The following is a 13,980-nucleotide window of genomic DNA, read 5'->3' as shown; positions in this document are numbered from 1 at the left end:
CTGTACACAAACAAGGAACATACCTGCCAAAGCCTTCCTTTTTCCCCCATTTCCCAGAGCAGCAGTGCCAGGTCTGTCACTTCTCAGCTTGCTCCACTGACAGATCGCTAAAAGCACCCAGGGAAAACTCCAACCACTTCTCCTGTCTCTCACCATTACTGCTGAAGCCACACAATGTTTTACTTCCTCCTCAAGCAAGGAAGGTGAAATAAAAGCCGCTGCTCTAACAACACTGTGAACTATTCTGCTCATTTTATGAATTATTACTGATTTTTTACGTAGATGCTTTAGAATCTTAAGTGAAGCAAAATGCACAGATTTCAGAAGAGCTCCACTGACTCAAGAGCTCTGAGCATCCACCTCCGTGATCCTCACCTCTAGATACAGCCACCCAACCGCTTGGTATACTCCTGAATGACAGTATCAGGAATTGAGACTGAGATGCCATATTGGATAGGTATGTCTGCACCTCCTTTTCTTGGACAAAGCAGCTCTTGCCACTATAAATAAATCTTAAATCCATGGCAATGTGGAGCATTCCTAATAACCAGTTAACAGTTCAGCACACTCCAGTGCTCCAAAAGCTCAAATCTGCAATGAAGCAGCATATTCTGCTCACTAAAGACAGATCTATTTAAATTCAGTGTGGAACAAGAAAGATTATACAGAATACAGCATATATATATTTTTTTTTCTGGGGAAACTCCCTTCTTTTTCTTTAATAAGAAAGAAAAAATGACGTAAAAATTTTCTTCTCTGTTAATGAAAGCCCCACACAGAAGCAGCCACGTGTGACTGATCCTCAGCCACATAACAGTCCTTTTATGCTGCTCTTATCTAGGTGGTGCCCTGGCTCTTCTGCCAGCCTGCAGGCTGCCCTTCTCTGCAACTCCCAATTTTCCTTCCCATGCCTCTTAGCCAGCTTTGGTGGTAGCAAAGCAGGCTGCAGGATTACTGCCTGAAGAGAGGCTTCCACAGTGGCTACAGCTGCTCTCATTTGGTTCAGTGAGGTGGCTTAACCTGAGAATTCGTGCAGGTCAAGGCCCATGTGTTTGCTGAGGCAGTGCCCAGGACCACGTGTACCCCAGGGCAGCTCTTACCTGTGTAGTCAATGACAAATCCGGTGTTGCTGACCGATGCATCACTTCGGAAGGCAAGGAAGAGGTTGTTACTGCTGCTCTCTATTCTCTCCGGAAGCTGGGAGCCGTAAAAGCTTCCAATCAGGGGGCTGAGTGAATCTGGTCCATCATAGATATGAAGGAAATCATAGCCAGGCTCCAAACTGAAGCTGCAAAACCAAAGGAAGAGTGCTTGAAGTATGAATGTACTCCTGCAGCCCCTGGAGAACAATGGACTGTGGTCTTGATGGGTACAGCCACAGAGCTGAGAGACTGCTTCTGCCCCAAACAGCTCCTCAGCTCAGTGCAGGGCATTTCCACCTCCATTCCACATGTAAGGAATCACGGACTGGTGATGCAGTCATAGCACAAAGCATAAGGCAGCGTTGCAACAGGGGTTTCCCGTGCTGCACCAGTTACAAGGTTATGTTCTACAAAAACCATGTTGTGTATCAAAAAGGAGCTGCAGTTGAAATATGTGTATCTTCCCTAAATTATGGTGACATCTGAGAACAGACTACTCAGGATTATGGGACAGTCCTACCACGTTTGGTTCTTTCAGAGAGGAAAGGAACCACATGCAGACCCAGTTCACCCAGGCGGTACCCTGCCACTGGTATCCCCTCCCTGTCCCCACAGGCAGCTACAGCCATGGAACCAGACAGCTCTCAGGTACGTACATGTTAAATACCAGGGCAATGACATAGTCGGGAGACACGGTCAGCTTCCAGTCGCACTCCTTCCCCGGTGGGTAGGGCTCCGGGTACTGCGGGGACAGGATCACTCCTGCCGGTCCCGTCAGGATACCTCCGCAGGGAGCTGAAGGCAACCAAGCAAAGGGATGAGGCTTGGTCTTAGAGAAACGTCAAAAAGAGCAGATGAGATGCAGGAAGGGAGAAAGAGAGACAGATAAGGGGACAGCGAGGCAGTCTGCACAGCTGTCCAATACTAAGATATGTATTACAAGAGCTTGTAGTGGCCCTCACAGAGATGAGGGCTCTGTTACTCCAGAGAGCCTACCCATATACACACACAGAGCTATAGATGCTATTACAATCATCACAAGATATATAAGTGAACAACCAGAAGGAGGGGATGCTTTATGCTTTTCTGTTGTGTTTATTTAGGCAACTCCTGGTCAAAGTCTGGCCGGTTGCTAAGTAAGTGAAACATGTTGTCTGGACTAATGGCTTGTTCTTGTTCATTACAGTTACCAACACATTAAATGTCAAGCTGATTGAAAAATCAATTACTATTTTTTTAAGGCTCAAAGTGCCTGCATATATTTCCACTGTGGCAAATACTCATGGCTGACTGACAGCCCTTCTGCAGTCTTTTGATGAGGGTCGATGCTCTACGATTCCCCCCACTGCTCAGATCAATCCTCCCGGATCTGGGTGAGAGCGAGGGGAGCACAGCCTGTGTTCAACTCGGGTGTTTGACTACAGCAATGGGAACACCAAGTGGGAGATGAACCAGCAAGGGACAGAAAGAACAGGATCAATCTTGGAAGGATCCTCCACAAAGGAGTGAGCGTGTGCCACCCTGCCTGGGGTGGGGGGTTGGAACTAGATGATCTTTAAGATCCCTTCCAACCCAAACTATTCTGTGATTCTAGGATCTTGTGGGCTTTTATAAGGCCCTGCAAATACACAAGAATCTCTAGCTACCAGGTAAAATGTAGTGCGAGTTGTTCTATAAAGATCACAGTAGAGACTCAACTAGAGACCCTTCTCCAAGGCCCAAAAGCAACTTCTTCAGCCAAGCCCAGCTGCTGCGCTGACAACCACTACCCCTCTCAAATAGAGAAGGAAATCACAGCACAGACAGCGAAGACTTTAGCTGAAGGTCATGCACAAATAACCTGGAAGAGCAACAAGCATCTATTCTGTGTCCGTTTACCTTAAACCTTTAGGTGCATTCCTCTTCCAGACTGGAAAGTCAGGGGAAAATTCAGAAGAAACTAAAATATACAGACTATTTTTGACAAGCCTGAGGGAGATGTTAAGCACCCTCTCATTTCTTTGAAAATCCCACCCTCTGAATTTTCAAATTCAGTTTCTGAAGGATTTAAACTAGAAACTGGTCCGAGCCATAGCTGTTTGGAGTTGGGTCAGGATACAGACGCCAAATACGCCAAACCTCTGGGGGTTGTTTTAGTGGAGGTTCCAGTTCAGCCCACATTGTTTAGGGACTGCAGAGTTTGTACAATAAAGACGTGAAAAAGCAAAATGGAAATATAAAACCCCAGCCCCAAATTAAACCCTCTTTTCCAATTCAGGCTGCCTGTTACACAGTTATTATAAAACTGGTATTATTTGGCCACTAATTATTCCTCCAAATCCTTTTGTCTCTGAAGGGAGGGAAGGAGCAAGACATTCCTTTCAGCTTCTTCACAGAGATTATGACTTCTAAAAGAAGATAGTTCAAAAAGAACTCAACACAACATCTCCAAGTCAAATTGGAGATGACCCGTGGGAAAGCATCTCACACCAAGATTAAAGCACTGGCTACACTTCTCTGAGAGGACTGAGAGCTCAGCTTCTGCTGTGAAAGAAAACTCAACAGGAGAACGACGAGATGGGCATGACATGCAGCAGTATGATTTAGTTACAGCTCCAGGAAGACTAAAAGGACTGTCTCTATCAGGCTGAAAGGGTGCCACACTAGATCATCAAGATAAGTCATTCAGAAACCAAGTCATCCTGCAGGGAGCATAAATCCTGTGCATGCTGTACAAGTTTCCTAGCTGGCATTAAATCAGATGTTAGAAATGGAATTAATTCATTTCATTGCTTGAGATAACAGTGCATAAACAGGAATGAAGGTTACAGGTAAGTAATTTGTGGCTAGCATTTAATTGGCCAGCAAATTTGATGTTTATTGCTCTTATGTGCTTGTCATGACTATTTTTATGTGTTCTGGACATACTAAAAAGAATCACTTTTATGAGCTTCTTTTATTACTTTATGAGCTCAAAGAAAATGTCAGATAGTTCTTTCTCCTGACAGAATTTGCTGTCTCCTCACGCAGAAATTATTCACCCGTGACCCAATCCTCTCCACCAACCTGAGTTTTAAAGAAGCCTTTAATTTGGACTTGTCAGGTTAAATATCATCACTTACATTGCAGTATATCCTATGAGCTACCAGCACGAACTAGATTCTCTTTGTCCCAGACACTCTGGGGTAAACCTAAAAAGCAGTTCTATGAGAGAGCTACCTGAGACATATATCCCTTGTCACACACCTCTTCAAACTAGGTGGGACTCACCCCCTTTAGATACAAAAGTCTTGCAACAAAACAGGGCAGGGAAGCCAGTGCAGTGGAGGCTGGATGCGTGTTCATACCTGTGCAGGACGGAGGGTCTGGTTGCCAGAAAAATCTGTTCTCAATCTGCACACAGGTGATTTTGGCCTCCCCTTGCAGAGCATATCCTGGATTACACTGGAAGATGATGGAGTCACCTGCCTCTTTGCTGTCACCACTCCGGCTCCCGTTCTGGGGAATTCCTGGGTCATTGCAGGAAGTGGCAGTGGAAACTGAAAGTATTAAAAAATATATATTTAATATATATAGATTTAATACAGGCTTACAGCACCAGCTGTACTTGGACTCTGTCCTTAAAAACATATCCAAGCTATGATTTCATTCTCCATCCCTTCTCCTTCAGTATCCCTTAAAGTTGCCACACACAAGAACTGGCTTTTCCTTTGCACTGAGCATCTGCCACTCCAGCTGGTGAAGGCTCTGGGAAATGGCAAGTTCAAGTACACTACACAGAGTGCAAGTCTGATGCATAATTGTGCACATGCATGTTTACTTCATGAGTCCAGACATCCGCTGATCTTACACGGCAGTTTTACAGAACTGTGTGTCAGACACATGCTGCAAAACAAACCAATCCATGGACACTATCCACTCCCCCTGCGTGGCAGAGCAATTTAGCCTTTAGCCCTGTGAAGCATCAAGCCTGACCTTTTGAAACACATGTGTTTCCCTCCCAGTCCCTCAACTGTGTCCCTCTGGGGATGAGATGAGCACCTCAGCTCCTCCTCTGCTCAGGGCAGGCAGCAGAGCTTCACTACTGACTGAGCTCAGGATCTGTCAACACCACAACTACTTAACAGTATGGAAAGGCCTGGAATAATAGGAGATTTGCAAGCTTATATAGATCATTAACGTTCACAAGATCAAAACTGTGTACTTTTGAGCTTAGGTCTGACTACTTAGTCACACCTTGTGAACAAAGGCTTTGAGCAGGAGCATTTAAAAAAGACCAGCTCTGGACTGGGCAGTGGAGCAGAGCTTATTTCCTGCTAAGTTGAGGAGAGTCTATTACACCTAGGCAGTTTAGAGAAAGCTCTTCTTAAAAGAGCCAGACGAAATCCCCTTCTCTCTTTCTGTGCAGCTTGAGATAAGCAAGTTAGCAGCCCACTCCAGTTGTTCCTAGCAGGAGACACAAGCCTGGCAAAGAGGACAGCAGAGCTGTGCTGGGTGACAAAAAGCTCTCCTTCCTCCTTGGTCATCCCAGAAGGTCTTGTACCCAGCACAAACTCTTCCCAAAGAGCTGCCCTGCTCTCTCAGCCATGCAAGGCACCCTGAACAGAGAGCTATGGGCAAAAGCTTAGGAGAGACAGAATGAGCTCTGATGCCTGGATACGTCCGAGTCCCAGGAAGGTCGTATCATCATTCACCCAACAGCCTCCCTGTTTACTCCCATTGCCAAAACAGGCACCTGCTGGTTGGTTCTGGTCATGCCAGTGAAGGCCTGCAGCCTGGAAACCTCTGTGTCAATGCTGAAATACATTACCCTAACATAATTGAAATTTATGTGTTTGCAAGCCCAGATCTTAGGTAACAGCAGCCAGGACTCAGGCACTGACAGATTGCAGTTGCACTACACGTAGTGTTGCTGTGAGCAATGACATCCCTATGGCCGATAGAGCTTTTCGTGGTCTGCATCTCCAGGGATCCAATTTGAGGGATTGTAAATAGACTTGGTTTTCAGAGCCCACTGACCAACTGCTCCCAGAACACCCTGGGGGAAGTTGCCTGCATACTGGTGTCTTTAAGGGACCTGTGGGAATGTGATGGAAAGTATCCGTAATTCCTTCTTGTGTATTCCACAATGTACTGCTCCACATCTTGCTGCCAAGTTCACCACTGTGAAGGTGACTGTAGCAGAGGGAGCAGAGAATTCACCTGCACTGCAAACACAAAATAGAAAAGTTTCTCTCTTTGCAGAGACTGTGGCCAAATCTGGTAGAGCACAAATGACTGGAAGTCCTAGAAGAAAGCACAGTTCCTGCTACTGTGTTCAAAACATCATCATCATCATCAGTACTTTGCAGATGGACCTGAAATCACTTTATCAGCAAAGCTGGGCTTGGACAATGCTGAGGAAACAATGTAAAGCCTACCTGAAAACTGAATAGCAAAGCCCTGCTTGCTTGTGAAGAAATCAGTGTTGAACTGAAGGATGACCGAGTTGAAAGTGCTGTGGACATCGCTGGGTAAGCTGGACCCGCTGATCTCCTTCAGGAGGATGCCATTCTCCACTGGACCATCCCAGATCCTCAGCACGTCGTGGAACTCCTCGGTGTGGAAAACCATGAAATGGAGCCTGTGTGGCAAAATGAACTGAAAGTCAGACCACAAACAGCTCTGCCTTTATTTCTGAAAGGATTAGAAATATGGTCAGTACCAACCTAAGGTAGCCTGACCCACAAGGAATGTCTTCTCTCCTGTTACCTGCAACTCAGCTTGAACAAAGTACTTTAGCCGTCTAAGCAAACTTCATCCCCCTATAAACCCCAAGATCTCTTCGTCACATCCATAAAAAAACCCAACTCAGTCACGGATACTAATGTTTTCTGAAAAGTTGGGTCTTTTCTCGTTTTCTCTCCTGAGCAAATAAAATTACTCATTTGTCCTAAAAATCCTGAGGAACAAGGTACAGGTCCAAAAGCCCACTGCAGGCAGTGGAAAAGTCCCTAGCCAAAATGTCACAGTTGGTTTTACGCTGAAGGTGCTCACTGCAATAAGTAGCTGTCACAGAGACAAAAGGCTCAGCCAAGGACACATAGGAAACCTCCAGTAGAGAGGTACAGGGGCTGTGAAGGAGAGGACGGGGGTTTGTCTGTAGTGTCACTGAATTCTATAACAGATAAACACAGAAATATGGAGAAACTTACTCTATAAACAGAATTAGCAGAAAACGTGCTGGGATGCCTTCACAATTTACATATATTCATCCCATTGTCCCTGTGCTGCACACAGCAACAACCTTGGCTGTCCTTTGGCTTTTTTTTGTGGTGTCCTGCAAAGAACAGCTTATTGGCAGGAGCCAGCATCTACTGATAAAATGCATTGATTTTTGTTACCTGCACTCAGAGCAAAGAATTTGCTCCTGGCACCAAGCTAATCTTGTGTATCGGGGGGGATAGAAAAGGGAAGGGAACGACCAACACCACTCTTCATTAAAACAGCATCATGCTGGAAAATAAACCCTTACCAGGGTGTTAACTGCCCTGGAGGTGAATAAAAACGGGCAGAAAAGGGTGTGCGGGAGGGTGGCAAACAGACGGGTACAAGTTCTGAGCAATGGATTGCAGCACCTCCGAGGATTTGGACATGTTTTGCAATGAATAGTGCAGGACTGTATCTAGATCAGCTGACAGAGTAACTTCAGCAAGGAATGAGAAGTAAGGCAGCTTCCTATCCATGACAAGGGAAGGGAGAGAAAACAGAAACAAAGAAACTGGCAGCTGGCACTGTGCTCTCAGCAAGGTATTCATTTCAATGCTCTGGATGCAGATTTCATCTCCTTACTCTGTGTATTCTATAGTTTTGTCTGCCCTGGAGAGAGGGCTGCAAGGCCTTCAGTGTATGCAGCAAATGCTCCTTAGTGCTTAACTGCTGCAGCAGTGTTCTTGGAGCTTGCCTTCTGCCTCTGAACTAAACCAGGGCTATGCCTGTTTGGCACTTCCACAGACAATTCCCCAGGGGATGCCCGAGATACTGGCAGGAGCCATCATAATGAAGAAATTGACTCCCGAGCCTGTACCAGTGATGGACCTAAGGGGATGGAGAAGGTCAGAAGTTCCCTCCATGCCCAGAAGAGGCCTGATGGCACTGGGAGAGGACAAACTTGGTCCCAGCATTAAGCCCTGGATGCTCCTCACTTCCCACTCTGGGCCAGGAGGATATCACAATGCACATCTCCCCACCACACCAACCCCTTTTGCGGAAGGACGCAAAACAGATGAATCCAGGCTCTGCAAAGAGCTTTGGGATCTTCCAGGATCAGAAGTCCCATCAAAGCATAAGATACCATCATTACTGTTATCCCAGGGGAGTTATCAGCCAAAGACTGTGATACATCAGGGTTCAGTCCCTTTCACTCCTGCTCTTAAAATGCCAACTGAAGAGAACGCATTTCATTGCCTCTGTTTTTCATTGCCACATTATCACTGAGAGAAATGCCAGCTGACACAATGAAATCAGGCTGACACCAGGGAACTCAAGGCACACCAGTTGGAAACGGGAACAGAGATTTATCAACGGTACTGAGAAAAACCTGCCAAACCCCCAAACCAGCCAGACACTGTACTTAAAACCCTGACAGCCCACGAGGGAAACGGAAACATTCACTTGGCTGCTTTCCCATTCACCCAGGGCAAACATAAATAAATCAGGTAGAGCCATAAATTGGGCAAAAAAAACCACCCCCCAACAACAACAAAACCAACCTCAACCCACTGCAATGTACTCAGCAACACAATGATGTCCACAGAATCTGACAGAAACCAGACGAGCTGAATCAGAGATCGACCCAGCACAGACCCTGAGCAAACAGAAAAAAGCTGGACAGGAGGAAAACCAGGATGGTTCATGGCAGAGCTGCTCTCCACCGGGGCCTTGGCCTGATTACATCTGGTTTTAGGATAACTAGCTCTAGTTAGCCAAAACCACCAGAGAAAACTCATTGTTGAAGACCAGGGAAACAGGGAGATGCTGGGGGACACCCTGGAACTGCCACTGCCTGGGAGAGCTCACCACTGTCTCCCCCAGGGACCAGGGCTGCCCACAGCAACTCACTGCCCTCAGTGATTTCTAAGAAACAACTTGCAGGCAAGTCTTCACTATGAGGAGAAAGCCTGCGCACGAGAACCAGACGGCACCATGGCAAGGCACAGATTGTCCAATGCCAGTTGGTTCTATCAGGATAACTGATTTTATTAAGCAAACTGGTGTGCTCTGGAGCAAATCAATCTATTCAATAGGCACATCTGTAACCAAAGAGCATGATTTTTCTATCAGCCTGATTCTATTCCCAGCAGGGCTTCATTTAAGACAAGATTGTGAGACTGGTTTAAAAGACAATGGAGAGGAAGAGGATTTTATTTCTGCACTCTGACAATCACAATTACACGCATGAAAATGCAGCAAAAAGCAAATTAGGAATTGTGGAGATATATATATATGTGATAGAGGGCAAGTTCTCCCAGCTTAGCAATGAGCAGGGAGGAGGAGAGACCAGCTCTGCCCTGACCGTCTGTGTACTCATTGGTGAGCCATTCAGCCCCAGCTCTCCAGAAGGGACCCCACAACCTGGCTGACCAAGCCGGGCTCTTTCTGCTGATGTTTCCCATCCAAGCTGTGGCTGCCCCAGCTTGGCTGTGCTGTGCTAGAGGCGAGGCTCCCATCTGGAGCTGGCTTCAGCAGCTCCATGCAGTTACAGCTTTCCCACTGACAGCAGTTACAGGCCTGCTGCCCACTGTCTCCTCTAGCCCAGAGAGGGTTCCCAAACTTAAAAGCTGTTAAATGTTATGTCCCTAGAAATCTCCATGGAAGCAAACTGGAATATCCCAATATTCTCACTTATATTTATAAATGGCACTGTGAAAAATGGAACCTGTCAGTACAGCACCACTCATTAAACTAGGATTAGCAATACAAGGGCCTGTAGGGACAGGACAAGGGGAATGGCTTTAACCTGCCCAAGGGGAGATTGAGATGAGCTCTGAGGCAGAAGCTCTTCCCTGTGAGGGTGCTGAGGCGCTGGCACAGGGTGCCCAGAGAAGCTGTGGCTGCCCCATCCCTGGCAGTGTTCAAGGCCAGGTTGGACACAGGGGCTTGGAGCAACCTGCTCTAGTGGAAGGTGTCCCTGCCCGTGGCAGGGGGTTGGAGCTGGATGAGCTTTAAGGTCCCTTCCAGCCCAAACCAGGCTGGGATCTGTGAACAAACTCTCTTATGACACCAAGATCACTGCTACACAATAAACCCCCAGTGCCACTTCTGTATGTTCACTGCTCTCATCTGTGCAAGCAGCACTCTAAGGCAAGTTTCAGTCATTTTCCAGTGTTCCCTCCTACTTCTCCTTCCTATTTCTCTCCCAAGTCTCACAGATAAGTCATGTAATTTTAGCTGTAATTTTATGTGCGTGTGCATGCATGTGTTTGCACATGCACAGGATTAATCCTCTCTCAGAGTGCAAACCTTTTAACTTTTATGGCAATAATGTGCAGACTAATTTTTCCATCTTTCCTTCCCCTCATTCTGTGCAGATACAGCTTTATTCAAAAAGCTTCGGTGATTAATTTTAATGTAAGTTATAAATGAGAGCTTTATACAATTGTATCATGCGTGAAGAGGATTATTTTTCCAATGGATTACCATAAAAATGAAGTTGCTGAAAATGTACTCTCTCAACTACCCAGAGATCACCTGTTCTGTTTGAGCTGCCAAATAAAGGAGCAGTAGAAGGGAGCTCTCATCTCTGATGAACAGAAGGGTCACAAAGGTGTATTACTGTACCACTGCCTGGCACCAATTCAGTTCAGTCCTGGCCCCTTCCAAGCCTCTGGCTCATCCTGCAAACGCAAGCTTCTCATTTGAGCACTCTTACAGAAGCACACAGGGATTGTGCGTTAGTGAATTCACTTGCTGAAGCAGTCATTATGCTTTTGGGGGAGGAGGAAGAGGGGGTGTCTCCTGTATACGTTGTCCTATGAAAATCTTTGCATTCTTCAGAACCTTTTACAGAAAAAAGAAAAAAGAGGAGACTTCAACTGGAAGTTGCCTGTGCAGGAATTCAGCTGCATTGACTATACTCTTTGTCCTGTGCTCACACCAGAAACCATCCATTACTGAACCATACTAAAGAGCAGAGCTAATGGAGGACATATCTCCATTAAGTAACATGAAAATACTGGACCAAACCTATCTCCAGCATAAACCCATCATCTAAAAGCACCCTAGAGCTCAGCATGATTAACAGCCTCTGCTGAAGAGACGAGTGCTGATGCAGCAAGGAGGCTATGGTGGAGATAAAAGGGCACTGACAGTGGAGTGTAGAACTGAACAGCAACAGGTCTCAGCTCAGCATAGAAATGGGGCTGCCACACCAGCTAACAAGCACTAGAAATTATGATGGGAGATCATGGGAGAAGATGATTATTGTTGAACAGACCTTATAATCTACATTTCTCCCTCTCAAGTCCCATCACTTAGCAGATACTTTACTTGCCAATATACTTCAGTTTTCTGTTGAAGATGGATTTAGCTGGACTGGAATACATGGGTACACAAAGAGCAGTACTGAAATGGCTTGGCAGGGCTTGGGCAAACTTCAGCGTGGGAACAGTGGCTAAGCAGCAGGGATCACAGATGAAGTATCACAGAGCAGGAAACTGCCTGGATTCTGCTGGTGACTGCACTAACTTTATGAGCCAAATGTTCTCAGTACCATGCTTACCTAAGTGCCAAATTCACAGAACTTAGAAACAGATTACATTTCAAACTGCCATTTTCCAACTGGAAAGCGGCAACAGGACAATAAAAGAAGTCAGAGGAGGAGGAGGAGAAAAGAGTCTCTGGTCTCTGTACAGACCAGATGTTGAGAAACCAACCTGAGTCTTTCCTCTGGGAGGATAATTACATTGTATGTGCTCTATTTATTATTAAACCAATAAAAAGATGTAATTAGAAGATGAAGGGTAAGTGCTGTGGTCTCTGTTTTCCAGCTGTCCACTCACATCTGGGGATCCTCACACCTGACCGTTCACTCTCACAACTGTAATGTGACAGAGCTTTTCCCTTTCAGTGCTCAGTGTTGGAGGTGAACCAAACCCGGGACTGCCTTTATCCCTTCCTGGGATGTGATCTTCCAGGAAATTTTATACATACATTGTCATTTTAGGAGTATGTCACTTGGACACATGTTAAACACTGCTGGGAAATTCAGCATTAACCTGGTGGAAAAGATTTGTATCTGAATACATCACATTAAGGGAAGGAGCTTACATTGTACATGCACATAAAAGCTCTTGGGTGTTATTTTAATACAGAAATACTACAGGCAGCAACAGCACATCATCTGGTGTCACCACTCATGGCACAATAGCTGTTACAGGCACAGTCCACACAGGGCTAAAAAGCTGAAGAGAAAAAGTGATGTCACCTCCGTCCAACCTGGCAAAGAGATAAATCAGCACTTGTTCCTTCGTTTGGGATTATCAAAGTGAAATGGCAGGGGGGCTGGAACTAGATGATTTTAAGGTCCTTTCCAACTCTAACTGTTCTATGATTCCATGACAGGGCATTCTCTCTACTTGCCTTGTATAATTATTGATCTGCTTCTAGAAAAATAAGCTGTAAACAGAAAGAAAACCAAGCTACAATAACCTGGCCCAACTCACCCTATTGTGCAACCAGCTTCTGCCTCTATTGTCCAAATACAATTCAGATTATGATCGTAGGGTGTTGGGTAGCCAGGAGACAGTATCCGTCCTGACGACTCTCCTTTGATAGTTCCCCCACACTCAGCTGAAAGAAACATATGGGTTAGTGAGAAGATTCATGACATATCACAGTTCTTACTTGGCAACAAAGCAAATCTCATGCTACAAATACAACAGGGAGTATTTCTTGCCATTTAAAGAGATTCTTAAAGCCTACAAAACAAAGATAAAAAGAGTCATTTAATTCAGCGGCACTTCTGTGCACATTCCTAACATCTGACATGCTGTCAAAACTCCCCGCCACCTTTTTGACTTTGTAGTGAGTAAAGGCAGAGCCTGCCAGCACCCTGCTTTCCCTGATTCACACATGTGGGGTGAAAGAGCTCAATTCTTCTGCTTGTATCCGCAAAACATCTGAACAATTCATCAGTGTGACAAAATGAAGGAGCCAACATACACGTGTCTGCTGAATGAGGATTTTGAATACATCTTCATAATGTATCCATTAAAATACTGTACCTTTCCACGTGCTCAGATATGACTATTCACATGTCATATGCGTATAGCAAATAGGGTGAAAGTTAAGATGATGCATAAATTACAGAAATTTGTCTTTCTACCTCAATAATCAAGGTTAAAATTCAGCACAGAGTTACTGCATAAAGAATGGTCCTAACTCATGGGGTACCAATGTCTGAGCACATCAACCATAACCATGAAAGCAGCCTCCTGGTTGTTGAGATCTCTCAGACGACTAAGTCAGTAAGAACTTCGCCATGTCCTGGACACACCGGCTAATTACGAAGTTGGCAAGTAACAAACCAACAGCAATTCTTTCAGATAGAAAAAAGTATCAGAATTTTCCAAGCAAGAAGATGTTCTTCTGGAGAGCTACAGGTAAAAGGGGACTCAGGACTTAGCTAAGGAAAGACAGAGGGAATTAAAATGTCTCAGAATCTGGGATCAGATGTCATGTAGCTCTCAAATAAACATGACTTTGAACTGCCAAAAGCCTGGACACATGTTGATGTCTGCCATCATCAGCACGTGCCACTCTGTTTAACACATTCAAGTGAGAGGACAAGGACTGGAAAAGCAGCAGTCTCCTTGCAGTG

At 45.5% G+C, this 13,980-nt stretch overlaps 1 protein-coding gene across 6 annotated transcripts in view; it reads right to left on the bottom strand.

The window, feature by feature from the left end:
* CSMD2 (CUB and Sushi multiple domains 2) overlaps positions 1-13,980 on the bottom strand; it is a 283,054-nt gene that overhangs the window by 77,939 nt on the left and 191,135 nt on the right. For all 6 annotated transcript variants that reach the window (XM_030504566.2, XM_030504567.2, XM_030504569.2 and 3 more), the window contains 5 exons: positions 12,824-12,950; positions 6,542-6,744; positions 4,469-4,660; positions 1,799-1,937; positions 1,101-1,288 (listed from right to left, as the gene is read on the bottom strand). In XM_030504566.2, coding sequence (XP_030360426.1) covers positions 1,101-1,288; positions 1,799-1,937; positions 4,469-4,660; positions 6,542-6,744; positions 12,824-12,950 — 849 coding nt within the window. The remainder of the gene's footprint in view (positions 1-1,100; positions 1,289-1,798; positions 1,938-4,468; positions 4,661-6,541; positions 6,745-12,823; positions 12,951-13,980) is intronic.

This window comes from Strigops habroptila, chromosome 12 (genome assembly GCF_004027225.2).
Source record: "Strigops habroptila isolate Jane chromosome 12, bStrHab1.2.pri, whole genome shotgun sequence".
Classification (NCBI taxonomy): Eukaryota; Metazoa; Chordata; class Aves; order Psittaciformes; family Psittacidae; genus Strigops; species Strigops habroptila.
This window is presented reverse-complemented; position numbering and strand designations above follow the sequence as displayed.